At 51.2% G+C, this 17,750-nt stretch overlaps 1 protein-coding gene across 1 annotated transcript in view; it reads left to right on the plus strand.

Annotated features, from left to right (window-relative positions):
* Positions 1 to 8,694: 8,694 nt before the first annotated feature.
* The window catches only part of ANKRD10 (ankyrin repeat domain 10), a 76,914-nt gene continuing 67,858 nt past the window's right edge, over positions 8,695 to 17,750 (plus strand). The window contains exons 1-2 of the mRNA XM_069757918.1: positions 8,695 to 8,914; positions 16,471 to 16,623. Of these exons, the coding sequence (XP_069614019.1) occupies positions 8,708 to 8,914; positions 16,471 to 16,623 (360 nt within the window). The 5' untranslated portion in view covers positions 8,695 to 8,707. The remainder of the gene's footprint in view (positions 8,915 to 16,470; positions 16,624 to 17,750) is intronic.

The raw sequence follows: 17,750 nt of genomic DNA on the forward strand, positions 1-17,750 counted from the left end.
GTTTCTACTGTTTAGCCACATCAGGGGCTCTGCAAACGCAACGTGACGCCCACAGAGCATTCCATCAAAGTCTGCATTTCAAAACATCACTACTTCACTTCCGAGCCCCGGCATGTACCCAAACAGTGGTTTACCCCCACATATGGGGTATCAGCGTACTCAGGAGAAACTGGACAACAACTTTTGGGGTCAAATTTCTCCTGTTACCCTTGGGAAAATAAAAAATTGCAGGCTAAAAGATCATTTTTGAGAAAATAATTTTTTTTTTTATTTTCATGGCTCTGCGTTATAAACTTCTGTGAAGCACTTGGGGGTTCAAAGTCCTCACCACACATCTAGATTAGTTCCTTTGGGGGTCTAGTTTCCAAAATGGGGTCATTTGTGGGGGATCTCCAATGTTTAGGCACACAGGGGCTCTCCAAACGTGACATGGTGTCCGCTAATGATTGGAGCTAATTTTCCATTTAAAAAGCCAAATGGCGTGCCTTCCCTTCCGAGCCCTGCCGTGCGCCCAAACAGTGGTTTACCCCCACATATGGGGTATCAGCGTACTCAGGACAACAACATTTGGGGTCCAATTTCTCATATTACCCTTGGCAAAATAGGAAATTCCAGGCTAAAAAATCATTTTTGAGTTAAGAAAAATTATTTTTTATTTTCATGGCTCTGCGTTATAAACTTCTGTGAAGCACCTGGGGGGTTTAAAGTGATCAATATGCATCTAGATAAGTTCCTTGGGGGGTCTAGTTTCCAAAATGGGGTCACTTGTGGGGGAGCTCCAATGTTTAGGCACACAGGGGCTCTCCAAACGCGACATGGTGTTCGCTAACAATTGGAGCTAATTTTCCATTCAAAAAGTCAAATGGCGCGCCTTCCCTTCCGAGCCCTGCCGTGTGCCCAAACAGTGGTTTACCCCCACATATGAGGTATCGGCGTACTCGGCAGAAATTGCCCAACAAATTTTATGATCCATTTTATCCTATTGTCCATGTGAAAATGAAAAAATTGAGGCAAAAATAATTTTTTTGTGAAAAAAAAGTACTTTTTCATTTTTACAGATCAATTTGTGAAGCACCTGAGGGTTTAAAGTGCTCACTAGGCATCTAGATAAGTTCCTTGGGGGGTCTAGTTTCCAAAATGGGGTCACTTGTGGGGGAGCTCCAATTTTTAGGCACGCGGGGGCTCTCCAAACGTGACATGGTGTCCGCTAAAGAGTGGAGCCAATTTTTCATTCAAAAAGTCAAATGGCGCTCCTTCCCTTCCAAGCCCTGCCGTGCGCCCAAACAGTGGTTTACCCCCACATATGAGGTATCAGCGTACTCAGGACAAATTGGACAACTTTCGTGGTTCAGTTTCTCCTTTTACCATTGGGAAAATAAAAAAATTGTTGCTAAAAGATAATTTTTGTGACTAAAAAGTTAAATGTTCATTTTTTCCTTCCATGTTGCTTCTGCTGCTGTGAAGTACCTGAAGGGTTAATAAACTTCTTGAATGTGGTTTTGAGTACCTTGAGGGGTGCATTTTTTAGAATGGTGTCACTTTTGGGTATTTTCAGCCATATAGACCCCTCAAACTGACTTCAAATGTGAGGTGGTCCCTAAAAAAAATGGTTTTGTAAATTTCGTTGTAAAAATGAGAAATCGCTGGTCAAATTTTAACCCTTATAACTTCCTAGCAAAAAAAAAATTTGTTTCCAAAATTGTGCTGATGTAAAGTATACATGTGGGAAATGTCATTTATTAACTATTTTGTGTCACATAACTCTCTGGTTTAACAGAATAAAAATTCAAAATGTGAAAATTGCAAAATTATCAAAATTTTCGCCAAATTTCCGTTTTTATCACAAACGCAGAATTTATTGACCTAAATTTACCACTAACATGAAGCCCAATATGTCACGAAAAAACAATCTCAGAACCGCTAGGATCCGTTGAAGCGTTCCTGAGTTATTACCTCATAAAGGGACACTGGTCAGAATTGCAAAAAACGGCAAGGTCTTTAAGGTCAAAATAGGCTGGGTCATGAAGGGGTTAAGGACCTCTGATTACATCATGCCCATGTGACCAGAAGGGGCGGCGCCTCTGCCTCCATAGAGCAGAGCAGACACAGGAAGCTGTGGATGTTATGGCGGGATTTGGAGTATTTTGTGCAGGATTTGAGGTCATTCTCCATAGAGCCCGTGTCATGACGGGATTTGGAGTGTTTTGGGGTCACAGATCAGGCAAATGGATGTTCATGCACGCGCTGGGAGTCTGCCTGGGCATGATGGAGTGGGGGGGGGGGGGGGGTCTGCCTGGGGAGAAGGGGTGATGTCGCTGGCATGGGGCTGCATGTACATGCTGGAGGGGGGTCTGCCTGGGCATGTTGGAGGGGGTGATGTTGCTTGCATGGGACTGCGTGCTGGGAGTCTGCATGGGGAATTGGGTGATGTTGCATGGGACTGCGTGCTGGGAGTCTTTCCCCCCGTCCCTCTGTCCCCCTCCCATCCCTTTTCCCCGTCCTTCTTTCCCCCCTCCCTCTTCCCCCTCCCATTCTTATTTCCCCCGTCCCTCTTTCCCCTCTACCGTCCCTTTTTCCCCTCCCTCTTTTCCCCGTCCCTCATTCCCCCTCTCCCTCTTTCCCCTCCTGTCCATCTTTCCCACTCCCGTTCCTCTTCCACCCTCCAGTCCCTCTTTCCCCAGTCCATTTCCCCCTCCAATCCCTCTTTCCCCCTCCTGTCCCTCTTTTCCCTCGTTCCTTTTTTAACCTGTCCCTTCCCTCCCTCCCCTCTTTCCCCTGTAACTCTTTCCCCCTCCCTCTTTCCTCCCGTCCTTCTTTCCCTGTTACTTTCCCGTAACTCTTTCCCTGTCCCTCCTTCCCTCTTTCCCCTCTCACGTCCCTCTTTTCCCCGTCCCTCTTCCTCTTTCCCACCCCAGTCCCTTCCCCCCCTGTTCCTCTTTCACCCTCCCATCCCTTTCTCCCTTCCCTCTTTCTCCTGTAACTTTCCCCCTCCCTTTTTTCCTCCCGTCCTTCTTTCCCTGTTACTTTCCCCATAACTCTTTCCCCCGTTCCTCTTTCCCCCCTCCCGTCCCTCTTCTCCCCCTCCCCTCTTTCCCCTCCTGTCTTTCCCCATCTCTTTCCCCGTCCCTCTTTACCACGTAACTCTTTCCCCGTCCCTCCTTCCTCCGTTCCTTTTTCCCTGTCCCTCTTTTCCCCATCCCTCTTTCCCCCATCCCTCGTCCCCCTTTACCCCGTAACTCTTTCCCCGTCCCTCTTTCCCCCTCCCGTTTCTTTCCCCCTCTTCCCTCCCTCCTGTCCCTTTCCCGTTTTCCCCTCTTCCGTAACTCTTTCCCCGTCCCTCTTTCCTCCCTTCCGTCCCTCTTTCCCCCTTCCCTTTCCCTCTTCCCCCATGTCCCTTTTTCCTTGTTCCTCTTTCCCCAACCCTCTTCTCAGTCCCTCTTACCTCGTCCCTCTTTACCCCCGTCCCAATTTCCACCTCCAGTCTTTCCCTCCTCCCATCCCTTTTTTCTCAGTTCCTCTTCCCCCCTCCCTCTTTACCCCTCCCATCCCTCTTCTCCCAGTCCCTCTCCCCCTCCCGTCCCTCTTTCCCTCGTCCCTTTTTCCTCTCCCGTAACTCTTTTCCCGTCCCTCTTTTCCCCTTTCCCTCCCCGTCCCTCTTTCTCCCCTCCCGTCCCTCTTTCTCCGTCCCTTTTTCCTCCCTCTTTCCCCCTTCCCTTTTTTCCCTGTCCCTCCAGTCCCTTTCCCCCCCTTCCCTCTTCTCCCGTCCCTCTTTCCCTTGTCCCGCCCCCTTTCTCCCGTCCCTCTTTCCCCATCCCTCTTGTCCCTCTCTAGCCCATCCCTCTTTCCCCTGTTCCTCCCTCCCATCCCTCTTTCCCCCCTCCCGTCCCTCTTTCCCCATCCCTCTTCTCCCAGTCTCTCTCCCCCCTCCTGTCCCTCTTTCCCTCGTCCCTTTTTCCTCTCCCTAACTCTTTCCCCATCCCTCTTTTCCCGTCCCTCTTTCTTCCCCCGTAACTCTTTCCCCATTCCGTCCCTCCTTCCCCCTCCCTCTGTCCCTCCGTCCCTCTTACCCCATGTCCCTGTTTCCCCCATCCATTTTCCCCGTCCCTCTCCCCCTTTCCTCCCGTCTTTATTATTCATTTGTATGTAGGCATATATTTTTATAGGGCGGCACGGTGGCGCAGTGGTTAGCACTGCAGCCTTGCAGCGCTGGAGTCCTGGGTTCAAACCCCACCAAGGACAACATCTGCAAAGAGTTTGTATGTTCTCTCCGTGTTTGCGTGGGTTTCCTCCGGGTACTCCGGTTTCCTCCCACATTCAAAAAGACATACTGATAGGGAATTTAGATTGTGTGCAAAATGTAAAGCGCTGCGGAATATGTTAGCGCTATATAAAAATAAAGATTATTATTAATAAAGATTATTATTTATATATTTCTCTTTTTTAGTTCAAACTATTTGACTTGTAATAAAATTGTTTGACAGCTATGAGTTGAATTTTCATTTCTAACTCTTTCCCCCTCCCTCTTTTTCCCCCGTTCCTCTTTCCCCCATCCCTTTTTCCCTTTCCCGTCCCTCATTCCCCCTCGCATCCCTCTTTCCCCCGTGCCTTTTTATCCCGCCTCCCATCCCTCTTCCCCCCCATCTCTTTTTCCCAGTCCCTCTGTCCCCCTTCTTTATTATTCATTTGTTTGTAGGCATATATTTATATATTTCTCTTTTTTAGTTCAAACTATTTGACTTGTAGTAAAATTGTTTGACAGCTGAGTTGAATTTTCATTTCTATAATTAGAAAACTCGGGGTGACATTAGTGGAGAGTTTACACATTGTGGTTTATTAGGGAAACTATCTGCAGGGAAGTCCTCACCAGTAGACCAGACCTGCACTTCCATGTAGCCCATACAGCCGGACTAGCTGTATGTTTTTCATTTTTTTTAAATCCATAATTGTTTTTTCTTAAAAAGACATAAGCTACTGTATATACTAGAGTATAAGCCGAGATTTTCAGCCCATTTTTTTGGGCTGAAAGTCCCCCTCTCGGCTTATACTTGAGTCATTCCCAGGGGTCGGCAGGGGAGGGGGAGCGGGGGCTGTCTAATAATACTCACCTGCTCCTGGCGTGAACCCTGCAGGTCCCTGGTTCTCCCAACGCCTCAGCTTCTTCCTGTACTGAGCGGTCACATGGTACCGCTCATTACAGTAATGAATATGCGGCTCCACCTCCCATAGGGGAGGAGCCGCATATTCATTACTGTAATGAGCGGTAACACTGACTGCTCAGTACAGGAAGAAGCTGCAGCGCTGGGGAAGCAGGGACTGCACTGCGCCAGGAGTAGGTGAGTATAATGGGGAGGGGGAGCGCTGCGTGATATTCACCTGCTTCTCGTTCCGGCGCCGCTCCGTCTTCAGCGTTTTCTGCAGTGACGCTCAGGTCAGAGGACGCGGTGACGTGGCTAGTGCGCACCCTCTACCTGAATGTCCGTGCTGAAGATGGAGCGGCGCCGGAACGAAGTCAGGTGAATATTGAAAGTGCCGGGGGCCTGAGTGATGAGAGGTGAGTATGTGATTTTTTTTTTTATCGCAGCAACAGCAATGGGGCAAGTGTCTGTATGGGGCATCTATGGGGCCATAATCAACGTTTCTGCAGCACTATATGGGGCAAGTGTCTGTATGGGGCCATAACGTTTGTGCAGCACTATATGGGGCAAGTGTCTGTATGGGGCCAGTATCTGTATGGGGCCATAACGTTTGTGCAGCACTGTATGGGGCAAGTGTCTGTATGGGGCCATAACGTTTGTGCAGCACTATAAGGGGCAAATATCTTTATGGAGCATCTTATGGGGACATAATCAGCATTTGTGCATTATATTGGGCAAATGTGTCTATGGAGCATCTTATGGGGCCATTATTAACCTTTATGCAGGATTATACGGGGCATATTTTAATATGAAACATCTTATGGGGCCCATCATAAACTTTATGGAGCATTATATTGGGCTCCTGAATCAATATGGATATTCAAAAACACTTAACTTACTGATGTCTCAATTAATTTTACTTTTATTGGTATCTATTTTTACTTATGGCATTTACCGGTAGCTGCTGCATTTCCCACCCTAGGCTTATACTCAAGTCATTAAGTTTTCCCAGTTTTTTGTGGCAAAATTAAGGGGGGTCGGCTTATATTCGAGTATATACGGTACTTTTCGCTGAGGGTTTGACTGCTGCTGCCACCACAAATGGGACAGGCTATGGTGTAATTTCCAGAGGAAAAATGTATCTCTGTAATGTTAGGCAATATTCACCTGGTCTTTTAGCTTACTAAGTTTGGTATTAAACAACTCCAAGGGACCTGGTCCTTTAGACCACTTGGATTTAGCTTTCTCACAGTGACTAGGCTTAATCCAAGTTGGCAGAAGGACCTGGTCCTTTAGGTGACTGTGAGAATGCTAAATCCCAGTCACCTAAAGCAGGGGTCCCCAACTCCAGTCCTCAAGGCCCACCAACAGGTCATGTTTTCAGGATTTCCTTTGCATTGCACAGGTGATGCAATTATTACCTGGGCAAAACTAAGGAAATCCTGAAAACATGACATGTTGGTGGGCCTTGAGGACTGGAGTTGGGGACCCCTGCTTTAGGTGACTGGGATTTAGCATTCTCACAGTCACCTAAAGGACCAGGTCCTTCTGCCAACTTGGATTAAGCCTAGTCACTGTGAGAAAGCTAAATCCCAGAGAGCAGGCTAAATCCAAGTTGGCAGAAGGACCTGGTCCTTTAGCCTGCTAGATCTAGTATTAAAACACTCACAGGGACCTGGTCCTTTAGCAAACTGAGATTTAGCTTTCTCACAGAGAGCAGGCTAAATCCAAGTTGGTTAACGGACCGCGTTATGCCGCGGTGTAACGCACTCCGTTAACGCTGCTATTAACCCTGTGTGACCAACTTTTTACTATTGATGCTGCCTATGCAGCATCAATAGTAAAAAGATCTAATGTGAAAAATAAAAAAAATCCTCATAAACTCTCCTTCAGGCGCCTTTCCCGCTCCTCGCGACGCTCCAGTGACTGGTCCATGCATTGCGGTCTCGCGAGATGATGACGTAGCGGTCTCGCAAGACCGTTACGTCATCATCTCGCGAGACCGCAATGCACTCTTGGGACCGGAGCGTCACGAGAAGCATCGGTAAACGCCTCGGCTGGATCCAGGGGGCCGACGGAGGGTGAGCATATAACTATTTTTTATTTTAATTCTTTTTTTTAACAGGGATATGGTGCCCACATTGCTATATACTACGCGGGATGTGTTAGAATAGATACTGCGTGGGCTGTACTATATACTACATCTCTGTGCTGTATACTATGTGGGCTGTGCTATATACTACGTGGCCTGTGTTATATACTGCATGGGTTGGGTTATATACTACATACTACGTGACTGTGCAATATATTACATGGCTGTGCTATATACTACATGGCCTGTTATATACTGCATGGGCACTGTTATATACTACGTCTCTGTGCTATATACTACGTGGCTGTGCTATATTTTACGTGGCTGGGCAATATTCTACGTGGCTGGGCAATATACTACGTGACTGGGCAATATACTACGTGGCTGGGCAATATACTACGTGGCTGGGCAATATACGTGTCTGTACTGTATACTACGTGTTTGTGCTATATACTACGTGTCTGTGCTATATACTACGTGGCCTGTGTTATATACTGCATGGGTTGGGTTATATACTACGTGACTGTGCAATATATTACGTGGCTGTGCTATATATTATGTGGCCTGTTATATACTGCATGGGCAGTGTTATATACTACATCTCTGTGCTATATAATACGTGGCTGGGCAATACACTACGTGGCAATTTGAACCACGCTTCGCTAATTGGTCGCGCCCGGCCGAATCCTGTGTGTAATTTGCATTATTCTGAAAACTTTGTACATAAACTATATACAGATTCTAGAATGCCCGATGCGTTAGAATCGGGCCACCATCTACTATATACAGTAAGTGTCCTTCTGTCTACTGGGATTTAGCATTCTTATATAGAGCAGGCAAAATCCAAGTCAGCTAAGGAACCTGTTCCTCTGCCAACTAGGAAATAGCGGCTCAGTATAAAGCGAAATCCCAGAGCACAGAAGGACCTGGACCTTTAGCCGACTTGGATTAGGCACATAGGCAGTACTGGGGCAGCTTAGGGCAGAGGTCCCCAACTCCAGTCCTCAAGGCCCACCAACATGTCATGTTTTCAGGATTTCCTTAGTTTTGCCCAGGTAATAATTGCATCACCTGTGCAATGCAAAGGAAATCCTGAAAACATGACCTGTTGGTGGGCCTTGAGGACTGGAGTTGGGGACCTCTGGCTTAGGGCATTGCTATGCGGTGTGTGCCCGCTTATAACGGACTGTGAGCACCTGCTAATCCCGCGCGTCCTTCCCTCACATTGCTCTGCCCTGAGCGCAGCAGCGCGGGTATCATCATCACCTCTTCTTAGATGAGCAGCAGTAATCCTCCGCCGGTACCGCCCAACTGTCGCGCCGCTCAGGTCACATGATCCAGCTGGGCGTGTCCGTGTGCGCGTGTACACAGCCACGCCTCTGGGAGCCGCCCCGGCAGTGAGTATCGGGAGGCGGGGCTAAGCATAGCTCCTCCCCGGTCCCGGTCCGTGCTGCGTGGTCTAGTGGCGGCTCTCAGAACCATGATGTCTGTGTGCTCAGAGCCCGGCTTCTCCAGTGAGGAGCTGCTGAACCTGCGCTTCCCTCTGCACCGAGCCTGCAGGGATGGCGACCTCGGCTGCCTCCAGTCGCTGCTCCAGGGCCCAGCAGGAAACACCGCGCAGCAGCTCGGGAAGGAAGACTCGTGCTACGGCTGGACTCCCATACATTGGGCCGCGCACTTTGGGAAGGTGACGTTACGGGGACAGTTCGTGTGTGGGTAGTGCGGGAACATCACTGAGGAGATGTAGGGTGGAGGAGATGGCGCCATTTTCCTCGGCTCCTTCCCTGAGGTAGGAAGACGAGTGAGGGACCAGAGACAAAGAAAAAGGGGAGGGGAAGCGGGCGGGGTCCAGCTAATGTGCGGGCGTCTGCGCTGGTGGGGGAGGGGCTTGTAGTGCTTGAGAACAAAGGTGGGAGGAGCTAGCTGTGCACAAAGGCGGGAAATATCGCCTACACAGATGGAAAGCTCCGGGACATGGTACCCAGTACACAGGGACGGAAGGCCCCAAGACACGATACCCCGTACACAGAGATGGAAAGCCCCGGGACACGATACCCCGTACACAGGGACGGGAAGCCCCAAGACACGATACCCCGTACACAGGGACGGAAAGCCCCAAGACTCGATACCCCGTACACAGGGACGGAAAGCCCCAAGACACGATACCCCGTACACAGGGACGGAAAGCCCCGAGACACGATACCCCGTACACAGGGACGGAAAGCCCCGAGACACGATACCCCGTACACAGGGACGGAAAGCCCCGAGACACGATACCCCGTACACAGGGACGGAAAGCCCCGAGACTCGATACCCCGTACACAGGGACGGAAAGCCCCGAGACACGATACCCCGTACACAGGGACGGAAAGCCCCGAGACACGATACCCCGTACACAGGGACGGAAAGCCCCGAGACACGATACCCCGTACACAGGGACGGAAAGCCCCGAGACACGATACCCCGTACACAGGGACGGAAAGCCCCGAGACACGATACCCCGTACACAGGGACGGAAAGCCCCGAGACACGATACCCCGTACACAGGGACGGAAAGCCCCGAGACACGATACCCCGTACACAGGGACGGAAAGCCCCGAGACACGATACCCCGTACACAGGGACGGAAAGCCCCGAGACACGATACCCCGTACACAGGGACGGAAAGCCCCGAGACACGATACCCCGTACACAGGGACGGAAAGCCCCGAGACACGATACCCCGTACACAGGGACGGAAAGCCCCGAGACACGATACCCCGTACACAGGGACGGAAAGCCCCGAGACACGATACCCCGTACACAGGGACGGAAAGCCCCGAGACACGATACCCCGTACACAGGGACGGAAAGCCCCGAGACACGATACCCCGTACACAGGGACGGAAAGCCCCGAGACACGATACCCCGTACACAGGGACGGAAAGCCCCGAGACACGATACCCCGTACACAGGGACGGAAAGCCCCGAGACACGATACCCCGTACACAGGGACGGAAAGCCCCGAGACACGATACCCCGTACACAGGGACGGAAAGCCCCGAGACACGATACCCCGTACACAGGGACGGAAAGCCCCGAGACACGATACCCCGTACACAGGGACGGAAAGCCCCGAGACACGATACCCCGTACACAGGGACGGAAAGCCCCGAGACACGATACCCCGTACACAGGGACGGAAAGCCCCGAGACACGATACCCCGTACACAGGGACGGAAAGCCCCGAGACACGATACCCCGTACACAGGGACGGAAAGCCCCGAGACACGATACCCCGTACACAGGGACGGAAAGCCCCGAGACACGATACCCCGTACACAGGGACGGAAAGCCCCGAGACACGATACCCCGTACACAGGGACGGAAAGCCCCGAGACACGATACCCCGTACACAGGGACGGAAAGCCCCGAGACACGATACCCCGTACACAGGGACGGAAAGCCCCGAGACACGATACCCCGTACACAGGGACGGAAAGCCCCGAGACACGATACCCCGTACACAGGGACGGAAAGCCCCGAGACACGATACCCCGTACACAGGGACGGAAAGCCCCGAGACACGATACCCCGTACACAGGGACGGAGAGACACGATACCCCGTACACAGGGACGGAGAGACACGATACCCCGTACACAGGGACGGAAAGCCCCGGGACACCATACCCCGTACACAGGGACGGAAAGCCCCGGGACACCATACCCCGTACACAGAGACTGAAAGCCCCGGGACACCATACCCCGTACACAGAGACTGAAAGCCCCGGGCAGGGTGGATTTGATTTAAATCAAAGTTTCTACCTAACTGAAATTGACTCCGCAGAGGTCCCAGCCTCTTCTTCACGGCAAAAATGTTACAACATGAACAGAGTTGAGAAAAAGACCTTAATCCTATTGTTCTACAAACCTATGAATACAGAATCAACCCCTTCATTGCCAAGTCCAAGAAGTTAGACAATATGTTTCTGATTGTTTGGAGTGGAATAGATCTGCACAACACAAGAAGAATGTGAATCTAAGTGTGAGGAGGAGGAAGGGCAAGCAGACAAGAAAATGAAAGTGAAACTTTGAGCACAATACTGCAGCATAGCCACAGACAGACAAGTCTGGATCTGTTTGTGTGTACGAGCTGAGGTTTATTACATTCTTTCCTTATAATGGCAGCAGGCCGTAAAAGAGACCCAGTTTGGGAATATTTTAATGAAGCTCCTTCGCCTATTGGTAAGGCAGTCATGCGTGCAAAATGCAAACGATGCAACAAAGAGATGCAAGGCCTGGTGGTGCGAATGAGGCAACATCATGAGAAGTGCGGTGATGAAGATGAGGCTGGGACCTCTGCGGAGTCAAATTCAGTTTTGAGAACTGCGTAAGTAAAGCGAGCGTCTGTGATAATGTAGGAGAGAAACTGCCCACTAATCCTACAGAAACCTCTGGAAGAGCATGGCATTGTGAATGTTACACATATACAGCCTTTATTCTACTGAGTTAAACAACTCAGCTTTATCTCATGATGGAAGAACCTTTGGATGGTAAAATAATTTCCTCAAAAAGCAGTTTATTGAAAAAAATCCGATTATTTTTTTTTTTTTTTTTAACATTGATTTTTACCCACCCTGGCCCCGGGACACCATACCCTGTACACAGAGACTGAAAGCCCCGGGACACCATACCCCGTACACAGAGACTGAAAGCCCCGGGACACCATACCCCGTACACAGAGACTGAAAGCCCCGGGACACCATACCCCGTACACAGAGACTGAAAGCCCCGGGACACCATACCCCGTACACAGAGACTGAAAGCCCCGGGACACCATACCCCGTACACAGAGACTGAAAGCCCCGGGACACCATACCCCGTACACAGAGACTGAAAGCCCCGGGACACCATACCCCGTACACAGAGACTGAAAGCCCCGGGACACCATACCCCGTACACAGAGACTGAAAGCCCCGGGACACCATACCCCGTACACAGAGACTGAAAGCCCCGGGACACCATACCCCGTACACAGAGACTGAAAGCCCCGGGACACCATACCCCGTACACAGAGACTGAAAGCCCCGGGACACCATACCCCGTACACAGAGACTGAAAGCCCCGGGACACCATACCCCGTACACAGAGACTGAAAGCCCCGGGACACCATACCCCGTACACAGAGACTGAAAGCCCCGGGACACCATACCCCGTACACAGAGACTGAAAGCCCCGGGACACCATACCCCGTACACAGAGACTGAAAGCCCCGGGACACCATACCCCGTACACAGAGACTGAAAGCCCCGGGACACCATACCCCGTACACAGAGACTGAAAGCCCCGGGACACCATACCCCGTACACAGAGACTGAAAGCCCCGGGACACCATACCCCGTACACAGAGACTGAAAGCCCCGGGACACCATACCCCGTACACAGAGACTGAAAGCCCCGGGACACCATACCCCGTACACAGAGACTGAAAGCCCCGGGACACCATACCCCGTACACAGAGACTGAAAGCCCCGGGACACCATACCCCGTACACAGAGACTGAAAGCCCCGGGACACCATACCCCGTACACAGAGACTGAAAGCCCCGGGACACCATACCCCGTACACAGAGACTGAAAGCCCCGGGACACCATACCCCGTACACAGAGACTGAAAGCCCCGGGACACCATACCCCGTACACAGAGACTGAAAGCCCCGGGACACCATACCCCGTACACAGAGACTGAAAGCCCCGGGACACCATACCCCGTACACAGAGACTGAAAGCCCCGGGACACCATACCCCGTACACAGAGACTGAAAGCCCCGGGACACCATACCCCGTACACAGAGACTGAAAGCCCCGGGACACCATACCCCGTACACAGAGACTGAAAGCCCCGGGACACCATACCCCGTACACAGAGACTGAAAGCCCCGGGACACCATACCCCGTACACAGAGACTGAAAGCCCCGGGACACCATACCCCGTACACAGAGACTGAAAGCCCCGGGACACCATACCCCGTACACAGAGACTGAAAGCCCCGGGACACCATACCCCGTACACAGAGACTGAAAGCCCCGGGACACCATACCCCGTACACAGAGACTGAAAGCCCCGGGACACCATACCCCGTACACAGAGACTGAAAGCCCCGGGACACCATACCCCGTACACAGAGACTGAAAGCCCCGGGACACCATACCCCGTACACAGAGACTGAAAGCCCCGGGACACCATACCCCGTACACAGAGACTGAAAGCCCCGGGACACCATACCCCGTACACAGAGACTGAAAGCCCCGGGACACCATACCCCGTACACAGAGACTGAAAGCCCCGGGACACCATACCCCGTACACAGAGACTGAAAGCCCCGGGACACCATACCCCGTACACAGAGACTGAAAGCCCCGGGACACCATACCCCGTACACAGAGACTGAAAGCCCCGGGACACCATACCCCGTACACAGAGACTGAAAGCCCCGGGACACCATACCCCGTACACAGAGACTGAAAGCCCCGGGACACCATACCCCGTACACAGAGACTGAAAGCCCCGGGACACCATACCCCGTACACAGAGACTGAAAGCCCCGGGACACCATACCCCGTACACAGAGACTGAAAGCCCCGGGACACCATACCCCGTACACAGAGACTGAAAGCCCCGGGACACCATACCCCGTACACAGAGACTGAAAGCCCCGGGACACCATACCCCGTACACAGAGACTGAAAGCCCCGGGACACCATACCCCGTACACAGAGACTGAAAGCCCCGGGACACCATACCCCGTACACAGAGACTGAAAGCCCCGGGACACCATACCCCGTACACAGAGACTGAAAGCCCCGGGACACCATACCCCGTACACAGAGACTGAAAGCCCCGGGACACCATACCCCGTACACAGAGACTGAAAGCCCCGGGACACCATACCCCGTACACAGAGACTGAAAGCCCCGGGACACCATACCCCGTACACAGAGACTGAAAGCCCCGGGACACCATACCCCGTACACAGAGACTGAAAGCCCCGGGACACCATACCCCGTACACAGAGACTGAAAGCCCCGGGACACCATACCCCGTACACAGAGACTGAAAGCCCCGGGACACCATACCCCGTACACAGAGACTGAAAGCCCCGGGACACCATACCCCGTACACAGAGACTGAAAGCCCCGGGACACCATACCCCGTACACAGAGACTGAAAGCCCCGGGACACCATACCCCGTACACAGAGACTGAAAGCCCCGGGACACCATACCCCGTACACAGAGACTGAAAGCCCCGGGACACCATACCCCGTACACAGAGACTGAAAGCCCCGGGACACCATACCCCGTACACAGAGACTGAAAGCCCCGGGACACCATACCCCGTACACAGAGACTGAAAGCCCCGGGACACCATACCCCGTACACAGAGACTGAAAGCCCCGGGACACCATACCCCGTACACAGAGACTGAAAGCCCCGGGACACCATACCCCGTACACAGAGACTGAAAGCCCCGGGACACCATACCCCGTACACAGAGACTGAAAGCCCCGGGACACCATACCCCGTACACAGAGACTGAAAGCCCCGGGACACCATACCCCGTACACAGAGACTGAAAGCCCCGGGACACCATACCCCGTACACAGAGACTGAAAGCCCCGGGACACCATACCCCGTACACAGAGACTGAAAGCCCCGGGACACCATACCCCGTACACAGAGACTGAAAGCCCCGGGACACCATACCCCGTACACAGAGACTGAAAGCCCCGGGACACCATACCCCGTACACAGAGACTGAAAGCCCCGGGACACCATACCCCGTACACAGAGACTGAAAGCCCCGGGACACCATACCCCGTACACAGAGACTGAAAGCCCCGGGACACCATACCCCGTACACAGAGACTGAAAGCCCCGGGACACCATACCCCGTACACAGAGACTGAAAGCCCCGGGACACCATACCCCGTACACAGAGACTGAAAGCCCCGGGACACCATACCCCGTACACAGAGACGGAAAGCCCCGGGACACCATACCCCGTACACAGAGACGGAAAGCCCCGGGACACCATACCCCGTACACAGAGACGGAAAGCCCCGGGACACCATACCCCGTACACAGAGACGGAAAGCCCCGGGACACCATACCCCGTACACAGAGACGGAAAGCCCCGGGACACCATACCCCGTACACAGAGACGGAAAGCCTAGATGTGCGATACCCCGTACACCAGGGGTGTCAAACTGCATTCCTCGAGGGCCGCAAACCGGTCATGTTTTCAAGATTTCCTTGTATTGCACAGGTGATAATTTAATCGCCTGCACAGAATGATTCCAGCACCTTGTGTAGTGCAAAGGAAATCTTGAAAACACGCATGGTCTGAGGCCCTCGAGGAATGCAGTTTGACACCCCTGCCGTACACAGAGACGGAAAGCCCCGGGACACGGTACCCCGTACACAGAGACGGAAAGCCCCGGGACACGGTACCCCGTACACAGAGACGGAAGGCCCCGGGACACGGTACCCCGTACACAGAGACGGAAAGCCCCGGGACGCGGTACCCCGTACACAGAGACGGAAAGCCCCGGGACGCGGTACCCCGTACACAGAGACGGAAAGCCCCGGGACGCGGTACCCCGTACACAGAGACGGAAAGCCCCGGGATGCGGTACCCCGTACACAGAGACGGAAAGCTTAGGGGTGCGATACCCCGTACACCAGGGGTGTCAAACTGCATTCCTCGAGGGCCGCCAACAGGTCATGTTTTCAGGATTTCCTTGTATTGGACAGGTGATAATTTAATCACCTGCACAGACTGATTCCAGCACCTTGTGTAATGCAAAGGAAATCTTGAAAACACGCATGGTCTGAGGCCCTCGAGGAATGCAATTTGACACCCCTGCCGTACACAGAGACGGAAAGCCCCGGGACACCATACCCCGTACACATAGATGGAAAGCCTAGGGGCGCAATACCCCATCATCTGTCGTGAATGCTACAGGCCTCAACGTAAGACCAAGGGCACGACATATGATAAATGTTTACGTCATGTCGTAAACTGGTGAACACACCTCGTTTTGCAAATGGAGAACCTTTCTTTGATTTTTATATTTTAGTCTTACTATTTGTTTTGTTCTGTTACAGATTACATTTGCAATTCTGTGTTTTATGACTATTTTTGTATTTTTATCTGCTTCTTCTATATATTAACTGCTGAACTTTCTGATGTATTTTCACAGTTGGAGTGCTTGGTACAGTTGGTAGCAGCAGGTTGTTCTGTTAATGCCAGCACAACCCGGTTTGCTCAAACCCCATCTCACATTGCTGCATTTGGAGGACATCCACACTGCTTGGTATGGCTAATTCAAGCAGGTGCCCATGTAAATAAGCAGGTAACTAATCCGCAATGTACTGAATAAAATGATTTTCCTCTAGTGTGCTATGCTTTTGCTTTTTTTATGTAAATATACTGTACTGTGCAAATGTTTTAGGTAGAAAAATGCAGTACAGTAAGAAAACCTTACTATTCACACTTCTATCTTTTATATCAATTATCAAAATACAAAGGGAATAGACAAGGAATCAAAAGCAAATTAATGTTTGATGTGACCACTCCTTATCTTCAAAACAGCATTAATTCTCTTAGGCACACTTGCAGAGTTTATGAAGGAACTTGACAGGTAGGTTGTCACAAACCTCTTTTAGAAATAATTACAGCTCTTCTGTGGATTTAGTTTGTGCAAATCCTTCTATCTCTTCTAATCCCACACAGACTTTCAGATCAGGGCTCATTGGGGGCCTCGTGATCACTTCCACAACTTCTTATTGTTCTTAACGCTGACTTCTTAATGACATTGGCTGTATGGGTTAATTTTCCTTCAGAATAAGTTTGAAGCCAATTGGACGTCTTCCTCATGGTACTGCATGATGGTGATAAGTGTTTGCCTGTTTTTCTCAGCATTGAGGACATCATAAATCCTGACCAAATTATCAGCTTCCGTTATCTGAGATGTAGGCCCAAACTTGCAAGGAAACTCCGCAATGCTTCACTATTGTCGGCAGACAGTCATTATTGTACTACTCTACAGTCCTTTGGTGAAGAAACTACCTTGTCTTACAGCAAAATATTTTTTGTTTTCATACATTAGTCGATATCACCTTCTCATGCTTTGTCTGCACCCCAGTTCCTATGTTTTTGCACATAGTTAAAGGAGTTTTCCCATGAACAAACAGTTCATTTTAATCAATAGATCTCGGAATGTTTTCCACAATTGGATGTGGTTTAATAAAAATATTGCTGTGTTGAGATAATCTTATAAATGTGCCCCAGTTATGTACTGTGTAATGGCTGTGTCTGACCGTACAGGGACATGGTCTTATCACACCACAGCTCCTGGGCAGTGGGGAAGCAAAAGAGAGTATACAAACATTACAGCACATGATCACAGCGGATTCTTTCTTTGAGGTAAAATATTGTTTAAAGGGACTCTGTCACCTGAATTTGGATGGAACAATCTTC

This window comes from Ranitomeya imitator, chromosome 3 (genome assembly GCF_032444005.1).
Source record: "Ranitomeya imitator isolate aRanImi1 chromosome 3, aRanImi1.pri, whole genome shotgun sequence".
Lineage (NCBI taxonomy): Eukaryota > Metazoa > Chordata > Amphibia > Anura > Dendrobatidae > Ranitomeya > Ranitomeya imitator.